The 19,237-nt window shown below is 36.7% G+C and overlaps 1 protein-coding gene across 2 annotated transcripts in view; it reads right to left on the bottom strand.

Annotated features, from left to right (window-relative positions):
* Positions 1 to 19,237, bottom strand: part of SEMA3A (semaphorin 3A) — a 237,616-nt gene that overhangs the window by 30,982 nt on the left and 187,397 nt on the right. For both annotated transcript variants that reach the window (XM_039571065.1, XM_019283654.3), the window contains 4 exons: positions 7,163 to 7,305; positions 5,950 to 6,064; positions 5,783 to 5,852; positions 4,611 to 4,755 (listed from right to left, as the gene is read on the bottom strand). In XM_039571065.1, the coding sequence (XP_039426999.1) occupies positions 4,611 to 4,755; positions 5,783 to 5,852; positions 5,950 to 6,064; positions 7,163 to 7,305 (473 nt within the window). The remainder of the gene's footprint in view (positions 1 to 4,610; positions 4,756 to 5,782; positions 5,853 to 5,949; positions 6,065 to 7,162; positions 7,306 to 19,237) is intronic.

Genomic DNA, 19,237 nt, shown 5'->3' with positions numbered 1-19,237 from the left:
ATCCCAGCTGAAAATAATTATTTTGCAGTATTTGAACTTCAAATATAAACAACTGGTGTTAAAATGCCCTAGATAATTTGCCCTTTATATCCAGGTATAAAATACCTTCCAGTTAAATTAAAAACCTAGAGGACAAGATCTTACTAAGCAAGAATCCAGACCTTGCAGGATGCTCAACAGAAGAAATCAATTGTCTTTGCTATCACCTTGATCCAAATTATTAATAATTCAACAGAAATGAAATTTAAAAATCAATGTTGTGAAAAGGAGTAGCTGCTATACTCAGCAAAGGGATGCTTCCAGCATGGACATATAAAGTGCAAATTGTCCCTTGTTGGAATACTTGCTAGTAAGCAAATTCCTGCATTCTGTTTGTATGGAAGGGAAGAATGGAGGGAAGAAGAATATTTGATTAAGGCCTGTGGATCAGAAAAAGAAGAAAGCAAGTTAGCTATCTATTTTATTTTGTTAAGATTTTTTAACCTTTTTTTTCTTATTATATGTTCTTGCTCTTTTGTACAAAATTATTACAAAGAGAAAATCAGATGGACTTTTCATAATTATTGGCCAAACCATTTTCTGTCTCAAAAAATAGTGTTTCAAATGCTACACTTAAATTTTAAGTTTGCTTTACATCTCAATTAATATTCTAACTACAGTTCAATACTAATTACTTGGATTAATTAGATAACAATTAGACAATAGATGTAAAGTACTCTATGTATAAAAATCACTACACAAGAACTATTGTTAATTGCAGATGGGCAAACTGGAAAAATACTAAATGAACATTCATTTCATTTTTAAGCAAATGAATTTCAGCTGTGTTTCAACTGCTTGAATATTTACTTTCTGGCTCATTTTCTAACAAAGGATTTTACTTGCAGCAATATGAAACAGGCTCCCGAGGGAAGAGGTCACAGCACCAAGAGTGCCAGAGCTCAGGATGCATTTGGACACTGGTCTCAGGCACATGGTGTAATTCTTGGGGCTGTTCTGTTCAGAGCCAGGAGTTGGACTCAGTGACCCTTGTGGTTCCCTTCCAACTCAGGATATTCTATCATTCTATGGACCAAGATATACTTTGCGCAGAAAAGTCATAAAACTAGAATTAGAGTCATCATTCTGTGTGCTTGAATAAGACTCTCAATTCTGAGACCCTGATCACTCCTTAGATCCCTTGCTTTTCTGAGAATAAAAAAAAATTACTATAACCTTGTGTCTTTACATGTAAAGTTTGAAGTGCATTACCTGGACTAGGCTGTAGCTCACAGCCATCTCATCCTACTTTAGAAAACTGGGATGAAATCAAACTGCCACTGCTGTAAATCCCTCCCTTTTCAATGAGCAAAATGGGCACCGTCAGTAGGGGAGATCTAGCCCATCCACAGTCCAAATTGTCTGCACAGGAATCTCAACTCAGAAACAGAATAGAACAGAATAAAACAGAACAGCTGTCCTGAGGAGGAAAGTCCTGTCACGACATTATCCTTGATGCTAATGACAGGGCTGCTTTTGACATTAGTGATTCTAGGTCAAGATAATTGACAAGGCACTTAATCAGAACTTGTGCTTATAAACCAAATCAATCCCATCGAAATTAAAGAACTAGGTTTTCGTGTGCCAAAATATAGGTATGAATACAAATATCCTGAAAAAAATGGAGAAATGAGTTTCATCTTGGATTCAAGCAGAGTGTAAGAACTCTTGCATTTTACATTCACTTCCAATTTTGTGTCCCCACTGTGTAATACCAGGGAGTTAGATCAGTCAGGAGGAAGGAACCAGACTATCCCCTAACTGGCCTAGTAGGGAATACAACAGAACAAATCAGTATCTACATTTTGGTAGAAAGAAAAAGTGCTTTGGTCATAACTCTTGGTGCCATGAAGCAGAGAAAACCTGAGCACTGCAGCTGAATTCACAGAAAGGGAGATAGGAATTCAGGATGAGGCACCTCAGTTAAGATGAGGTATACACATAAATCCTCCCTCCTCTCCCAAACACTGTTAAAAAGTTTAAAAAAGAAAAATAAAAATAGAAAAAGAAAGCGATAAAACCAAGTCCTGTAGATCTTACAGGAAAAATCTGGCAACTTCTTTGTTACATGTGAAGCTGATGTAGAATTGTTTACAAAGCTTTCTGGTTTTTTAAAAAAACATTTACTTTCCTTTTCTTTTACTCATACTGGGCAAGTCACCAGATGCTCAAGAAGTTTACTGGCACCTCACCTACTAAATTCCTGAGATAATTCAGCACTGTTTAACTGCAGTGCAATCTGGAAATGAATTACTGTAAGAAGATCAGGTTTTTCTCTCCCACCTCTTTCTGCATTTCTTGGAAAAGGAATCCAAAGGTCTGACATCTAAAGAACTTCAAAAATATTTTTCTTCTTTATTCTCAACAGATCTTCAAACCATTGAAAACACACCCATCTTTATCACTTTATAAACAAAAAGCTTCTTTTTAGCCAGAAATGTACCTCATTTTAAAACTGAGTTTTATCCTATTAATACAAAAGAATGATTTTAGCAACTGTGAGGGCAGTCCTCTTTTTCAAAGTGGCAGAACCCAGGGTTAGAGTCACTGGCATTGGGCTAGGACAAATTGCTGGCCTCAGCCACTCTAACAGGATTTACAGTGGCACAGCCTCCTCCTGCGCTACATCTGAGGGGCTAAGCAGACCTATAAAATTTGGGATCACATTTGCCTTTAGGCAAGAAAACAGCTTATGGTGGAATCTGAACATCTTTGCACTTCGTGAATCTTAATAAAAGCATTTTACAATGAAATTGTAAAGGAAAACTCCATTCTGATAGGGTAGCCAGAAACAAAAGTATCTGTGACCTGACTGCATTTCCTTACTTTGACAAAGGCTCTGGTGTCTTAGCTCACTTCACCACTTAAGGGCTGGGTTCTGGTCCTTTTCTTTCTGCTTATTCGGGGAAGTTGATCAACTTACTCTTTTCCCATATGCATCTCACATCAAGACCCTCAGAGAAGTCTTGACGTAACCTGCAGGCAGAACTGAGGCCGTAACTGTGTCTCAAGACACAGAACTTCCAATCTCAAGAGCAAGTATTTGAATTGTGCATTCAGAATCTCAGTAGAACTGCATCTTATCTCTGTAGAGGAGTGAATGCAACAGAGCCTGTGTGCAGTAGTCAGTTCTTTATCTCAGTCTATTTCTGTGATAGTCCATATCACAGAAATTTCTTTATCCATAGTTCTGCATAATATCTAGTATCTGGTTTTGTTGAGAAAGGTTAATTGATACTGGAATCAAAGAGGAATATAAAGAAACAGAATAATGAACACTAAGTCTGTTAGACTGAAAAGAAGGTGACAATAGCTACACAAGAAATATCAAAAATGTCCACTCATTCACATTTTCTACAGTCGTAAAACAACAGAACTTCAAAAAAACCCCAACCCCCTGACATATCAGAATCAACTGTGGTAATTGAAAAAAAAAAGGTTCACCATCAGATGAGAATTGAAACCTCTTTTATGCTGCAGAGCTTTTATTTTAACTCTGGAAAAAACTAGAAATTCTGTTAGTCACAGTGAAGAAGTGAGGAGTGCTGAGGAATCCAGCTGTCAGGGAGCCACTGTTTTCTTTTACTTAGGAAGCAATTTTCATTAGCTGAGCATATATATCAGTTGAAAGATCAGATTGGAAAGGACAATTTCAAACATACCAGAGAAAAGTAGAAAATATGATGAATTAAAGAAGCAAAGTTATTCCTGCTTTCTTTTGTGCCTTATATTTAAGAAGACTTTAAAAAGAATGTTATAGACATATATATTATTTACATACATACATTTATATGTATACATGTGCACATACATATTTCATCTTCTTCAATGACAGTTCACAGCATAAATGGGCCAAGCTGATTTATACAAGCTAAGGAGCGGCCCCAATGTATACAATTAATGCTTGTTTCATAAATGTCCCATCTTCTTAGACTACTGGAAATTTCAGAGGCAGTTAAATATTTCTAGAATGTGATGATATCAGTTGAAATATGGATGTCTTATATAGGTTGATATTTTAGTCATTTATAAACTAGAAAGAGAATCAGGTAAAAGCAGAGATTTTAAAAAATGCCCAGTGGAAGTCAGAAACTACTGTAGTCATTCTATCATCTATTGCAGAAATATCTGTTTCACTGACCTAGATTTAATGTTGACTGAAAGTTCCTAACAGGCAGGCAAATCCTCTGTTTTCCATTCATTCTCAATAAGAATGGCTCAGCCAATATTTGGAAAAAAACAAATTCCAAGGAAAGGGTAATGCAATGTAATTTATGAAACACTTGACTTTCAGTAAAATTCTCCAGCCATTACCAAAACTTCTTTTGAAGTTGTTAATATGAATGCCAAAACTAAAATCCAAGCGAAGTTGTTATTGCAGTTTCATATGTTACAGAAAATCAGTACATCCTGGACCTGGAGGAACTGTTAGTTTTCCCTTCTGCCACTCTATCCATTTTGTTATCTGTGTCAGTTTCTTTCCTGGATCTCAGCTCAAGGACCATGTAATGTGTGAAAATATTTTCCACAGTCTTCCCAGTTTAGATTGCTGTATTTCTTAGGGTACTTACAGTTCCTGGCCGTGGATATGGCACTCGCCCTTGGTAGGGAACCCACTGGTAGTTCGGGCCATCTCGGTGGGCATAGGGACCAAGAAATACCCTCCTCACATCAGTCATGCTGTACATACACACTGCTGATCCCTTGAAGATATTACTGAAAATGAGGGGAGAAGAAATCAAATCAAATCAGGTTCTTTAAATTATCCGTCGATTTAATCAAATGGTAGAGCTATGGGAATAGCAGCTTGGTGCTTTCTAATTTATTGCATGTGCTGATTATCAAACCTCTGACATGCTCTCAGAGCAATCCTCACTCACCTCCTGTGAAAGTTCAGCAAAACTGATACGATCTCCCAGACATTTTCCTAAGCAGATGGCTGCTATTTCACTATTTAAAACATCTTGTCCCCAGAAGGCCAAAGCCCAAATGTGAGTAAATTTCAGTAAGGCTGTCCCTAGAGAACTATTCAATTCTTTCCTACACTTCACTTTTTTCTATTTTTTTTTAGCAGTCTCTTCCATCACTTGGGCAGCACACGTGCAAACTTCAGTGTTGTTTCTTACCCTGACACTTCTTGCAGAAGACAGTAAGGACTTGTAAATCTCCCTCCTCTATCCCTGGTATCACTAGAAACATATTTTCTGTTTAGAAACTAAAACTTGTTTCCTTCGCAGATAAATGTGGCAATACAACCAGTACTGCAAACCTTCCTCAGGACAAAGCTGCGAGTATATTTGGTTCTTGGTGAAAGCACAATGAAACAAAAACATTCAAGTCACAGTTATATGTGATTCAATAACAGAACATTTGAAAGATCATTAGACTTTCCAGATTTCAGCAATATTTTTTACTAATATCTCCTTGAGTAGCCAATTTCTCACTCCACAGATTTTCTATTTTACACTGCTCCCAAACAAGTTTATTTGTTCTTGTGTTCTTTTTCCAAATCTGTGTGGAAAGGGCTACAAATGCTAATCCCTGCTATAAAAAGCAGCTTCAGAGTGATGATGTACATCGCTCATAAGAAAGAAACCTAATTCATTACTTCTTACTGCCATTGACTTCTCAGTTCAAAGGTTAAGAAAATTTCATGGTTTTTAAAACCACTTTTAACAAAGAATCCTCTTTAAAACAAGCAGCCACCCAAGATTCTGTGGAAGTAAAATGATATGCTCTGTACCTGGAAGTTGTAAACACTCCATAGACTATTGGATTTTTAGGGTCTTTTGAGTTCATTAGGAACACATCCTCTGTAACAATAACAGGAGAAAGAAAAGAAAATTAGGTTGAATTCATACAGGTAATACCTGAAGACATTTCTATATTCTGGCCATTTCTGCCACTTACGTAGTTCATCAAAGTGTGTGTCAATGCCATTGGGTCCTGGTACAGAACATATCAGACGTGCTTTGAGGAAAGTTGTCCATTTGTTAACAAGGCTCCTGTGTCCTCCAAAGTCATTCTAATAACAAAATTATTTTGCATTAATATTTAGCAACAGTCTTTGTTTGAAGTACCAACAGAGTACAAAGAAAATACAGTAAATAAGATGATATTTAGAGAAAATAAGAGAGAAGAATTCACACTACATACAAAAGCAATATGCTGCAAAGACACAAACTCTGAATTATTTTTATTTTACACTGTATTGCGTCAAATTTCATCCTAATACATAACTTAAAAACCAAAAACCTCAAATCTCTTTATATACCTTTATACACATATAAGACTGGGAAAAGATAAGTGGGCAGAAGTCCTGCAAAAGCTGAAGGTGTTTATTATGGTTAACTGGGTAGCAGCAAAGTAGAAAGGCAAGTTGCAACAGAACAAAGTAGATAAAAATGCCAGAACAGTGGGATCAGTTGTACAGAAACAAAGTGCCCCAAGGACTTCATACTTGTGGGATAATTGGTTTTAAAGTAGCAACCTCTGAATTCAAGGAGGTAAATTGAAATTGTGCTTATGAATTAACAGAAAATTTTACTGTAAACATCACAGTTGCCAAAGCTACAAATTTTTTAATATCATTTCATTAGCAGAAATATTTTTGAAAGTCTGTCAGAAAACCATCTGGACATTTATCCGTGTGGACAAATGATTCATCTTGCAGTCACTAAGGGTCTTTGGAATGGCTGCCCATTTCTACAGCTAACCTTAAACAGTTATTTTGCTGTATCTTCCTTTGCCTGTGTTTTAAAGGTTTTCACTAATGTGGGAATGGAAAGGTATTAACATTTAAAAAGCAAATTCTTCAAATGTTTTTGGCCTACCTGGAAGTATCACATTTCTTGTAAAACACTTTCTTTTACAGACACTTTCTAAGCCTCAGAGGATATGTATGACTTTTTAAACCAAACACTGTAGTTTGTTAAGCTCCCCCAGAAAATAATTAAATAGTATTCCTTTCTGTGTGTCATCCCCAAACTATTTTTCTCTTGGGATGACCCCTGCTTTACTACAATGCCAATGTTAGTACTGAATAGTTCACAGGCAAGAAAACACAGTTTCTAAAATTGCTTGCAAGTGCATTTGGTATCACACCAAAAAGTCATCATCTTACCTTGCAGATCTGCCCTATTCTGGCATGAGTGGCTTTTCCAGTGTGCTCTCCATCAATTGCATTTTCACGGAAGAAGAAATAGATTTTGTCATCTTCTGGATTGTCACTCTCTGGTATCAGGTGAGCACTGACAAATCTGGGATCTGAGAAGACAATGCCATTGTGCATGTTACTACTGCATGAACTGGATCACTTGTCTTCCTTACATAAATGAACTGTCATTTTTCTTCCCAAAACCCAATCACTGCATCCCATGGCAAATATTTCTAAATTAGGTACATCATCACTTGTTAACATGACAGGTTAAAGATAAGAGGAATTTGCATTCCTCTTATCTTTAATACAGAGAAGTTTTTGTTACAGGTATTTAATGAATATATATTAACTTCATTATTGGAGCAATTAAATGTTTATGAAATCTTTTTACAGATGTTTGTATAACATTACAGCATGGTTTCATAATTCCATGTATTTATTACTGACAATTTTCTTGTCTTTGGATGTCTGGACTTTGGTTAATAATCTTTCTGTATAAGTCACAATTAAAATGAAAGAATTATGGAGACAAATGTAAAGTTCTCATTTCAGCGATTAAAAAAAAAATTTACGCCTAGAAAATTGTTAGTGCATTACTGTTAAAAAAAGTTGAAAAGTACATTTTGATTGATACTATTTCCATGTGATACCCCAAATCCCCAAATTTTTGTCTTCTTTTCAGAATAGAAACAGATTTTAGAATTTCTACTGAAGTTGTTGAAATACTTTGTCTTGCCATTTTTGTAATTTTTTTTTTATATACATAAACTTTATTTCTTAATGATTAGAGTGACGACTTTACTTGGTGGTAAAAAAGATACATCAAAAAATGAAATACATATAATGTGCACATACTGATCAGTTATATAAAAAATGCTATAAAGAAGTTTTAGGAGAGAGAATTTTATAGAATTCATATCAATAAATTCATACCAGTGGTGCATCTGGCTCATTGCTGTATTTTACAGAGATACTTCAGCTGGTATCTTTCTACTATATTTGGAAAAAGAAGGCATATCCAACAGATTTACCAATCTGTTTTATAACCATTCTACATCCTGCTGGGATAATTAACTGTGAACTATATTTAACTACTCAGAGTCCTGCTCCTATGTGAAATTGCAAGCTATTTTAGTGTCTGTATTAACATCTTTCCAGTGTATGTTTATTGCTATATAGTCATGGAAAGAATGAACTTTGCTATGTTTTGCCAGTTTGCAGTAGCTGGCCTGTGCAACTCATTGCCTTATTAAGGATGGCAGTGTTTTTAAGCAACATATTTTAATATATTTGTATATATGCACATAGAAGTTTAGATGTTTCTATTATATGAGTAGATACTGCATAATTGTGTGTGTGTGTGTCTTATCATGCAATCTGTGTGTATATATATGTATATATTCTAATGTACTTGTGTGTGTGTATACATCTATATATACGAGTACAGAAGGATGACCCTACTGGATTAGACCAAAGTTTACTTAGATTAATACACAACCTCCAAGATCGTCCAGAAGTAATTACTGGAGACAAGAAAGAATATGGTGAATACAAATAATACTCTCCAAGAATAAAGTCCCTTCCTTCAATTGTTTTCAGTGTAGCTGATTCCCTGAGCTTTGCTGCTTTCTGTGTGCTTAGTTAACTCTAAATAGACTTCTCATCCAGTTATCTGTCTAGTTTCTTCTTGAACTCATACAAATTTCCAGCATTCAGCATGTCCTTTTGGAATTTGTTCCTCACATATACAATGTAATGAATTAAAATTTACTCCTGATTTTTTTGTTTTGAACATTGATCTTAATAATTTCATTTGGTTCCTCTCAATTCCTATATTGAAAAAATGCTTAGTGTTCAAGACTAGTATGCTCTTTAACAAGGGCTGTAACAATTCTCTTTGTTGAATTCTCTGTTGGTTTTTTTTTTTCATTAATTCCTAACATTTAAAATGGATTTGACAGATCCTCAGCAGTAATCTGAAATTGTCATGGAATTTATGTGCCATAACCCCAGAATCTCACTCTTCATTGGTGGTGCTCTGTCCACAGCCCATTATTTTATATGTGAAGATAGGCATGTTTTCCTCATGGCTTTCCCCAAGGTTTATCAATACATCATTCATCAAGAATAATTTAATTTGCCATTTGATTGTTTAGCTACCCAGTTGCATAAGATCCTTTTGTGATCCTTCCCAGTCTTCCTTTGTCTCACTATGCTGAATAACTTAGATTCATGTGAAAAAAACCCAACCTCTCATCCAGCCTCTTTTTCAGGTTATTTATGAACATGTTGAACAATACAGGCCACAAAACAGATCTCTGTGAACCTGTGTCTACTACCTATTGTCTGTTAAAATAAACATTTCTAGACATCTGAAAACATGGACAAGCTGAGATTTTAAGCTCTCCACCCCAAACGCCAGTAATGTAAGCTATTAAATGTGCTTCCTTTCTTTCTAGCATGCATTTAATAGCCTTCAAGGTACACTGACATGAGACCCGAGATAAATAATATCTAGACTATTTTTTATATGATATACTAAGGCTTTGCATGCAACTTGAATCTCAAGAAACAAGAACTACAGCTTGAAAATGTCTGCACTGCAGCCTGGGGAAGGATCCATCAGAGAAAGAGGATACCCATTAGAAGACACTGTTTTTGGCTACTGGATCTGGAGAACCTCTTTTCTGAATCAGTTGTTTTTACATCCTTAAGGTCTTAATGAAAAAGGGTAAAAAATAATATTCAACCAAAACCTAAACACATTCCCAAATGGTTGAATGATTTATTTCTAGTGCAAGATATCAAGTTCTAAAATAAATCACTATATTATCAGGCATCAAAAATCTAACTTTACATTGGCCTATGAAGATACTGTGGGGAGTCCCATTTGAGTCTAAAATATTGCTGATATAGCACTGGTTATATAAACTTGCCCTCGGTTAGCATATTATTATTCTTTTCTTTCCCTCTCATAATTTTGCAAGTGAACCTAGAAACAGTAAGACAGTTGCGTATTAAAGCAGGACTGACACAGCAATTATAGAAAAATAGTTGAATAAATTGAAAATATGTGTTTCAAATGATTCTGTCAGAGCGACAGCTGAGAAGAGGGTTGTGAGATAAAATAAATGCCACAGCCAGAGTATGCATTGTAGGCACTTCTTACCAGTGCTCATCTGAGATGGATTCAGATTTTTAATTAGTGATTAATAATCCTAACTACATGCCTGAAAATGAAGTAGTCACACAGCCTCATATTAGAAACACATCCATTGTACGTCATGGAACAGGTTTTTTTTTGAACACTGATGTTTCTTATTGAGCACACCTTGGATTGCTTTGCCATCTAGTTAAATCGATACATTTTAGTCAATAAAGAGTGGTTCTTCATGTTATAGGTCCCTGGCTCTTGTTACCTGGTGGTGTTTGGTTTTTTGCCCCTCTTCCACGTAATAGATCTATGTCTATGCAGTGAAGCAAATAAAGAAAGAACAGGCTACATGTGTTCTGTTGCATATAGAAATAGATTAATTTCTGTTCAGAATGAATGTAATGGTTACAGAAACAACATCATGATACCATGTGTGGAGAGAGGGAGAGAAAAGTGGTTGATAATTTCATGGGTTATAAAGCTATGAAGTGGGTGATGTGAACCAGTGATCTGTAGTGTGTTCTTTATTGTTTCACTAGTGCAAGGGCTGTTTGACTTGCCCGAGGCTTGATGCACACTTGCATTTAACCCCAGGGCTTCAGACCATGCTCACTACTGGCTGCTGAGGGTCCTGATGAATCAATCAGCCAGATGGCCTACAGTCACGCAACACAGCCCTCTCCACGGACTGCACAGCACTTTTTTATTGCTCTTCTTTGAGGATTGCAAGGGAGATATCCACAGATGAGGGAATTAGGGACTTCTCCTTGACTCTCCTAATTGCTTACCCATGCAGCAGAAGAAAGAATGTCATCCATGAATGTGTATGTTCAAGTATCAAGACTGCCCTGCCTTACCCTGCAAAATTAAACAGGTTTCGTATCAAGGAGTCCCCATGGGAAGTTTAAAATAATTCAGTCAGGGTTGACCTATTTCATACATTCAACACAGCCAGAAAAAAAATGCCGGAATGAACTTCAAGCAAGTTTTACTGAAGAGGAAGTGGGACTTTGATCCAAACCCACCAGTAACAACTGTAAAAGTGAGTGCACTGCAGCTATTGGGGGTAGGTGAAAACTTCAAATTTCTGAGTGTGATTTATGGAGTATTCTGCAACCCTAAAACTCCAATCCATGAAGCCCTCAGAAATGCTGTTACAACAGTTCAACACTTTCTTGTTTGAAAGCAGTCTCCCATTGGCTGAAAGTCCAGAAAGCTTGTTTTGGGAAAATGGACTTAAGAAATAATTTGACAGCAAATATTTTGCAATGATTCATTGCTTTTAAAAAACACAGGCAGACAATGTGGAAGAGAGCTTTAAAAAACAGCATACATCAAACAAACATTTCTGAAACGTGTTTAAGCATGATCAAAGGAGAAACCAAGCCACAGCATAAACACGATCAAAATAAAATAACAGCTAAAAACACTTCTCTGATCTTGCAGCCAAAGTGAACAAGCTAAAAATAAAAACTTATATTTTTATTTAAAACAATCAGCCTTTAAGAAGCAAATTATTAAAACCCACACCTTTTTCAGTCTCCTTTTTCCAGTTGTCTTGGCTGTGGTGCTATTTCTCAGATCCCACATGACACCTTTGTACACCACTTTGTGCGCCCTCCTGCAATTACCAGCTCTGCAGACATTTCATTGGCAGCAGCCCATTAAACTGTCCTTCCTGAGAAACCTGGCTCTTTATGAAAATGACACCTTGGTCCAGCTGCCTCTATGATTTATATGCCATTGTTTGCTTATTTAAGTAATGGAAACATGTTTTGCCTGGCTCAGCATTTCAGGTTGAGGAAAAGCAAAGGTAAATCGATCTGCATTGGTTCTTTAACAAATGTTATTCTTTAGCAGCAACAACCGCACAAATACACACACACACCCAAGAGCAAGAAACAATAAAAGTCAGAAATTGGCTTTCTAACTGAATCATATTAGCATTTTAATGAAGATCTATAAACTTGAAGGCACAGAAATTACCTTTACCTGTCAAGATTGAGTAAGCTGAAGGAACAGAAGCTGGGGTCATCTCCTCATCACTTGACAGGAGCCAAAGGGCAGTTCTCTTAGGAAATGTTTTGTAGAGAGTTTGAACTGGATGCCCCTATTATTGTATATTTACGGTCAAAATTACTAATTTATCAGTTCACAGCAAGAAAATTTTAGGGAACTAGGGAAATTTTACGCTCAGTAAAACTGCAATTGCTATAATTTAATGAAAAGTAGTGGAGGGTGACTGGGACCCTGAGGAGAGGAAGACTAGAGAAGCTGAAATTAAAAATTTAACAACAAAAACAGACAGCTACTCAAGACTTCATAACCATGTACAGCACCTGTCCGCTGAGATCCAGCATGGAGACCCAAACACTATCCTCAGAAAATCTGGACTTGCTCTCATAGTGAGCCCTACTACCCACAGAGAGGAGACTTGCAGCTCCAGTCACAAATGTGCAGAGCAGAGCCTCTGCCTCGGTAAGGTCACCAGAGGACAAAGCTGTTAATATGTGGTGATGAGAGAGCTAAGATGGTTTGTGGTTTTACACACTCAAGTGTAGTTTACAAAACAGCAAAGCTTTTAGTGGTGTTCTTTTAAAGTCCCTTCATTTAAATTCCTCAACTTTCACATTCCACTTGCTGCTGTTGAATCAGGCAAACACAGCAGAGCTCTCATGGATTCACTGCTTCCAGTGAAGCTCCTCAATAACATGGATGGCATCAGACCACATCCTCAAAGTGGGAATGCTCTTTGCACAAGGGACAACTTGTGGCTATTATGGAGCTAATGTGAGGGTTTTGTGGTAACTTATTGTCAGATGCTAACATAGAAAGGACAGACTACAGAGTAGAGATGTCATTTAAAGACGCTGTTTACAAAGTCAGGAGGATGTGTGGCATGCAGGCCATGCATGATCAAGCTGTCAGCAGCTATTACAAGGTAAGAAGCCCTATGGTCCCTCACTGATTTTGCAATGGAAATTTCCATCAGAAAAGAGTTTTAAAGACTGATGATCTTCATCAAGCAGTTTATCTTTGAGTCAAGATGATCTTAAAGTAGTGTGTTAGTTATGTCAGCCAGCTTCTCCTTCTTAGAAGTGATATCCTGTTTTTTATTAATTTTTCAAAGATTAGTAAAGGCAATTTTTGTGTCACAGATTATAAAACAGGCTAATAAGTATGAAGTTTAATAAGGCTTCTTTTAATTTCAATAGTGTACTTCTTAAAAATTTAATTTTATTGTATTTTATTTTATTCAAAACTCTTTTCAGAATTAAAAAACCCAAAAAAACCAACAAACCCTTCCTCTGCAGAATCCAGCTGCTATGCTTCAGTGGTGACTTGTGTGACATAAGGAGATTACAGATTTTCAAGGATGAAAGGTATTAAAAGTAGCAACAACATATCACTCTTCTGTCATTTCAATACATGGGTGCAGCAGCAATGTAACACGCAAAGAGACGTGCATTAAAAAAGGCACACCATGTTTTTACATGTGTAAATTCTTCTACATCTCAATGGTACACTTACACAAACAGCAACAGGACTCTAGTCCTTGTGGCTTTTACAGTGGCTTGACCATAAGTGTTATCTATGCATCCATTCTCATTGTGAGAGATGTTAAAACTGAATTAAAATGACTGTTTTTTTTAAGGAATGACTGATTTGTATTTGAGGCAAAAGCAAATGTGTTACAACATCCTAAAGCATTCAGGCTCCATGCTGGCTGGGCAGCTAGCAGAAGTGAAAACTTGACAAGACCAGGCTGGGGACCAAGCCATGGGTGCCCTCCCAGGGGCTGGCAGTGATGCAAAGCAAAGTGACAGTAAGAGGAGCACAACCTCAGTTTGGGGTGCTCAGCACCTCTAGAATAGCATGAATGAGTCCCTTAATACCTGCCAAAACAATGCCACCACCTCAAGATGCCTCATCTCTTCTGCCTTAGAGGCATAATTCAGCATGAACATACCTTGCGAATAACATTTTAGCTCCCACAGGAAAGAGAAGGAAGAAAATGTTGATCTCTGATGCAATTACCAGTTTCTGAAGCCTTTGTTCTAAAGAGACAACAATAGTTTTGATTCCCTGTTAAAGACTAATTATATGGTGAAGAAAAGTGAATACAAAAGTTCAGTAAAATTATAGCTTAATGCTCAACATAAATTAGATTTCTCACAAAACAATGCTTATGATCTAACCACCCCATTTAATTTAATAGAGGTGATTATTATCTCCTTACAGAGAAAGAAGCAAAATTAACACCTCTTTTCCATTACTGACTATGTTTTAAGGTTGTCGTATATCTATCAACACAATTAATTTTAAACTTATTTACTTATCCCTCAGAGAGAGTAATTGGGCAATTGAGAAAACTAGTGTCCATCACAGAACAGAAAGTGAGGCTTGCAGCACATTGTCTCCACTTAGGAATACTTTAATCTCAATTTTTTGTATTTCTTAAAGCTAATGAGAGTTCCAGCTAGGAACCTGTTTCTTCCTCTCTCAGTCATTTATCTGAAGTTTTTGACATTGATGTTTGGAAATAAGACCAGAAAGCCTGTGCCTTAACTGTGTAACCTACATCTTTAGAGCTCTGGATGAGTGACAAGAACTAAATACCACAGTCTTTATGCTAAGAAGTGATGTATTAGGGGAGGAAGTGGAGCGTGGAGGCACTGAAGACAAAAGATGTTTCTGATTTGGGATGTTACAGACTTTTGGCATATACAGCCATGCTACAGGCCTGCCTTTTGTAAGCTCTGAAAATTCACAGGTGAAGCACAAGTCCCTGGAGATGCCGAAGCAGTTTATGGCAGTTGATCCTAAAAGCCAGAAACTAAACCTGTTCCTCTCCACTAATGTGATTTTCTCAGGCCTTTCTGAATGCTGAGAGATGTGTGTCTATGTCTTGTTGGAATATTCTTCCTCTTTGCCACCTAGAAATCAAGGGTGCAAGAAGGTGTCCTGAAGGCAGAGGGAACATGCTGCAGCACCATCAGCCAAACTCCTGACACAGCACTTTGCAGGAGGCAAATACCTGGCTGAGTGTGAGGAACAGCTGGAGATTAACATGGCAAACATATTCCAGTGTAGGGAAAATAGGACAGCCCTCAACAGTATGACTGGAAAAAGCTGAACCACACTGGCTTGACAAGCATATCTTCAGCCTGTGTCTCCTGAAAGCTAAATTCCTAACGTTTCTCTGTCAGCTCCATGCAGTGCATAACCCTGTCTCCAGAACCACTTGTCCACAGAAATATTACTTTTTTCTGCCTAAAAAGTGAATAAATATGTCCTTTGTGACAAAAATAATCTATTTTGAAAAGAGGAAGAAAACCTCCAAATTTTGTACTGCCAGGTTCAATTTGAAGTGTGTGGAAGAGATTGTGTAGCTGTAAAAAAAAATCTCCTCCCTGATGTCACATCAAAAATTGGACAGGTATCTACCACAGTCTCAACTCTCAGTGAGAGATATTCATTCATCTGGAAATGATCATCAGCTCACACCAGTTCCCAAGGAGTCATCCAGTAGAGAACACTCCTGTAGCAATTACCTAACCTTTCCGATCTCCCGTAATTTAATTTCTTTGTTAAATCCTTTAGATTTGGCTAAAGAACTGAGGTAATTTTGTCAAAATATGAGAAACATTTTGTTGGTAAAATGAACTTTTACAGCTAGTGTAAAGCAACTTGACACAAAATCCATTAAAGTAGGATTAATGAGGGATGGCAACAAAGACTGAGGAAAGGGCTGGGTGAATGACTGGTTTTAGCTCATATGTCAGTGTAGCACAGCAACACAAAATGCAGTAAGGCATCTGTAAGAGGAAGCAAAACCCCTCAGCAGAACCAGAGGTATTCAGTGATAGCATCAGTTATGACAACCTCTTTCAGTAGTCATGTGAGCACAATGTGTGTTTCCAACTTAATCTAGCTTCAGTCAACATAAGGTATTAGCACAGTTTTACACAACAGAAATAATGAAATCATGCAGTCATTTATTGTTGATGTGAAACTTAGTTCTGTTCATTAAAAAAGAAAAAAAAAAGTATTTGATAGCATAGGTGAGATGAAAACTGTGACGTTGCTTCAGATAGAAAAGTTTTGCAATAGTAACCACACAGTCAGAAAGCTGCGCTTCTCAAACATTGTTTCCTTGGTTCATACTTTAATTCTGTACAAAGAAACCCTTCTTTTTTTTTTTATTTATTCACTGACAGCACTTCAGATATATTTGATGTAATTTCTGTGACTTTTAAGAGTGAAAATTTCATTGTATCAGACTCAAAATTTTAGTGTTTTTTAAAAGCAGGGAGGGAGGACCTTGCAGCACACTTGCTTGTGATACATAAACTGCAGGGAGAGGAATTGGCAGAAAGTTTAACAGAAGTATTTTAAAAGTAATAAAATAAAGAAATGTAGTAAAAAATATAGGTCCTGGAATAAGTGGGAAATTGGATTTTTTTTTTTTAAACAATGCTTTCTACAAACAGGTCTGACAAAAAAATATTAAAGCTGACAGTATGTCAAACATGGAACAGAACTGAGTATTGATAATGACAACCCATTTACACAATCTTGTGAAAAAAGCTGATGACTCACAAATCCATATAAAATACCACATGGAAAGGTTTGGTACCTTCCTCTCTCATGGAGCATTTTTCTGCCCTTACTGAAAGTTGCTTTAGAGAAACAGGAGAACAGGACATTGAGACTGAAGAAATGGGTAACTGAAGAGAGCTGTGCCCCATGACTACCAAATTTTACAGTCTGACAAATGTTACCATAGATTTCAGGAAATATGAATAATCTCACTGACATCAGTGGAACACTTCTTACTTATGAGGATATTGAATTTTGCCCAAACAGCAGTAAAAGAATCAATAAACACCAATCCGCAGATATATGGCAATATATCACAGATAATGTATTATCATTGAATGCTTGCAACTGTTTCATAAGAGTTGTGCATTGAATGGGAAAAATACGTAATCTAGTCTTTAAAGTAACTTTTCTTTTGCTTTTTCTGAATGATCATCTGTAAAAAAGCTGTCACTGTAAGGTTATCTTGTTTCTGCTTATGCCAACTTCTCTAACAAAATCTTCCTACAAATCTTGCTGCACTTACCTGAACAGAAATCTTTAAAGCCTACCAAGAGGGAATTAAATTTATACATATTTGAAGATATGTTAAAAAGACTCCATAATCCAGGAACCTAACAAAAACACAGGCCAGTTTATCACTTTAAAAGGTAAAACAGAAATGGAACTATTTTGTCTTCATTTACTCAGTGTGTTTGTGGCAGCTCTAAGTGCTCTGGAACATCAAATTCTGCTGCATATTGCACAATAAATGGTAGTCTCAAAGACTAACAGTTTAACCCTTGCCTTTGAAAGAGATAATTTCCCTGGTAACACTACAAGGCAGCTCACCTTACCAACAGAAACATTCAGCTTATACACACCAGTGATACAGTGATCTCAGAACAGAGGGAAAACAGCTAAAAAGGCTTATCAGCCTCAGTTTTGGTGGGTCACTCTCAATAGTCTTTTGTACAATGCTGCTACTACATTTGAGACTGATACTGAGATTCTTAAAAGCAAAGTTACCACATTTCAATAACACTGTATGTTATCTGCACACCAGCACATCATCTGAGGCATTCACTGCTTCTGACTATCAACTATTAGCTAGTCATCACCTGCATACTTTGACCACTTAGATGTTACTATAAACTTTACCATATCTTTTTTTTTTTTTTTTCACTGTATGGTATGTAAAAGCACTTAGCTACATGTTTAAAAAAATCAAATATAACAGCCACCTTTTAAAAAGGGTGAATTTGTACAAGCCCATGGAATCCAATGTAATAGCAAGGGATGGGATATTTCTGACACCACTTTGATAACTAAGAGCTGGACACAGAAGCCTGAAATAAGTAGTATAGGGCACTCTAAAGATCAAGGGGAAAAAGAAGCATAACTCTGGCAATGCAGCAAAATAGGAAGTTCAGGACATACTGCTGTGTCAAAACTCAATCGAGGAACCATTTATCAAACATTTTGTGTGTCTGTGATCTGTCCATTATATCATTATATTCTTCTTTGTTTGTTTTCTGTTATTTAGTCCAACATGATGCCTTTACAAGTGAAAAATAAGTATCCATTTGTCTCTCCCATTTGTCCTTTCCTTTTCCTGTTCCCCCTTCCTTACAACACAGTCATGAATGAGGCTCTGTGGCCTAAATGTTGCTAATGGTGACATCAGTTTCACCCTTTTGTTTCACAGTGTTGCCTGATGGAGCCTGGGGAGGGACATGGTGAAGTGGCTCAGGTGGGACTGGAACAGTTTCTATCCTGGAAACGTGGGTTTGCAGAACTAAATAGAGAAAAATGACTAAATGTTTTTGCATCAATTAAACCCCTGCAAATAATGAAATGTAATCTGATGGGAAATTACATGTCATATTAAATACAGAATTTTCTAATTAGGTGTTTCCTCTGCTCCTCTTCAAAGGCTACAGAAATATTAAGATGTCCACAGTTACAGCACAAAAAGGTCTTGAAGATGTAACATTTGATATATCACACTATTTCAGAAATAATGAAACTTCTGCAAGGAATTAACAAATTTGAATTTAACTTCAACAGATGCTCTGTCTACATTTCTTGATCTTACATACTCTTTGTGTCTACCTCATCACAAATCACTGTGTTAGGCTAAGTCTTCCTCTAGTAAAGTCCAGAGCCACAACTCTGCTAAATACAGGAGTTGAAACAATATCCTTGATAACGGAGTTTAATATTAGCTTTGCCATTCTTGGCTAGGGTAACTTTTGAATTGTGTTCTTGAACTACCTGAATGTGCTATCATTGTTTTAAAT

This window comes from Corvus cornix, chromosome 1A (genome assembly GCF_000738735.6).
Source record: "Corvus cornix cornix isolate S_Up_H32 chromosome 1A, ASM73873v5, whole genome shotgun sequence".
Taxonomy (NCBI): Eukaryota; Metazoa; Chordata; class Aves; order Passeriformes; family Corvidae; genus Corvus; species Corvus cornix.
The sequence above is the reverse complement of the archived record's forward strand: the minus strand, read 5'-3'. Positions and strand labels throughout refer to the sequence as shown.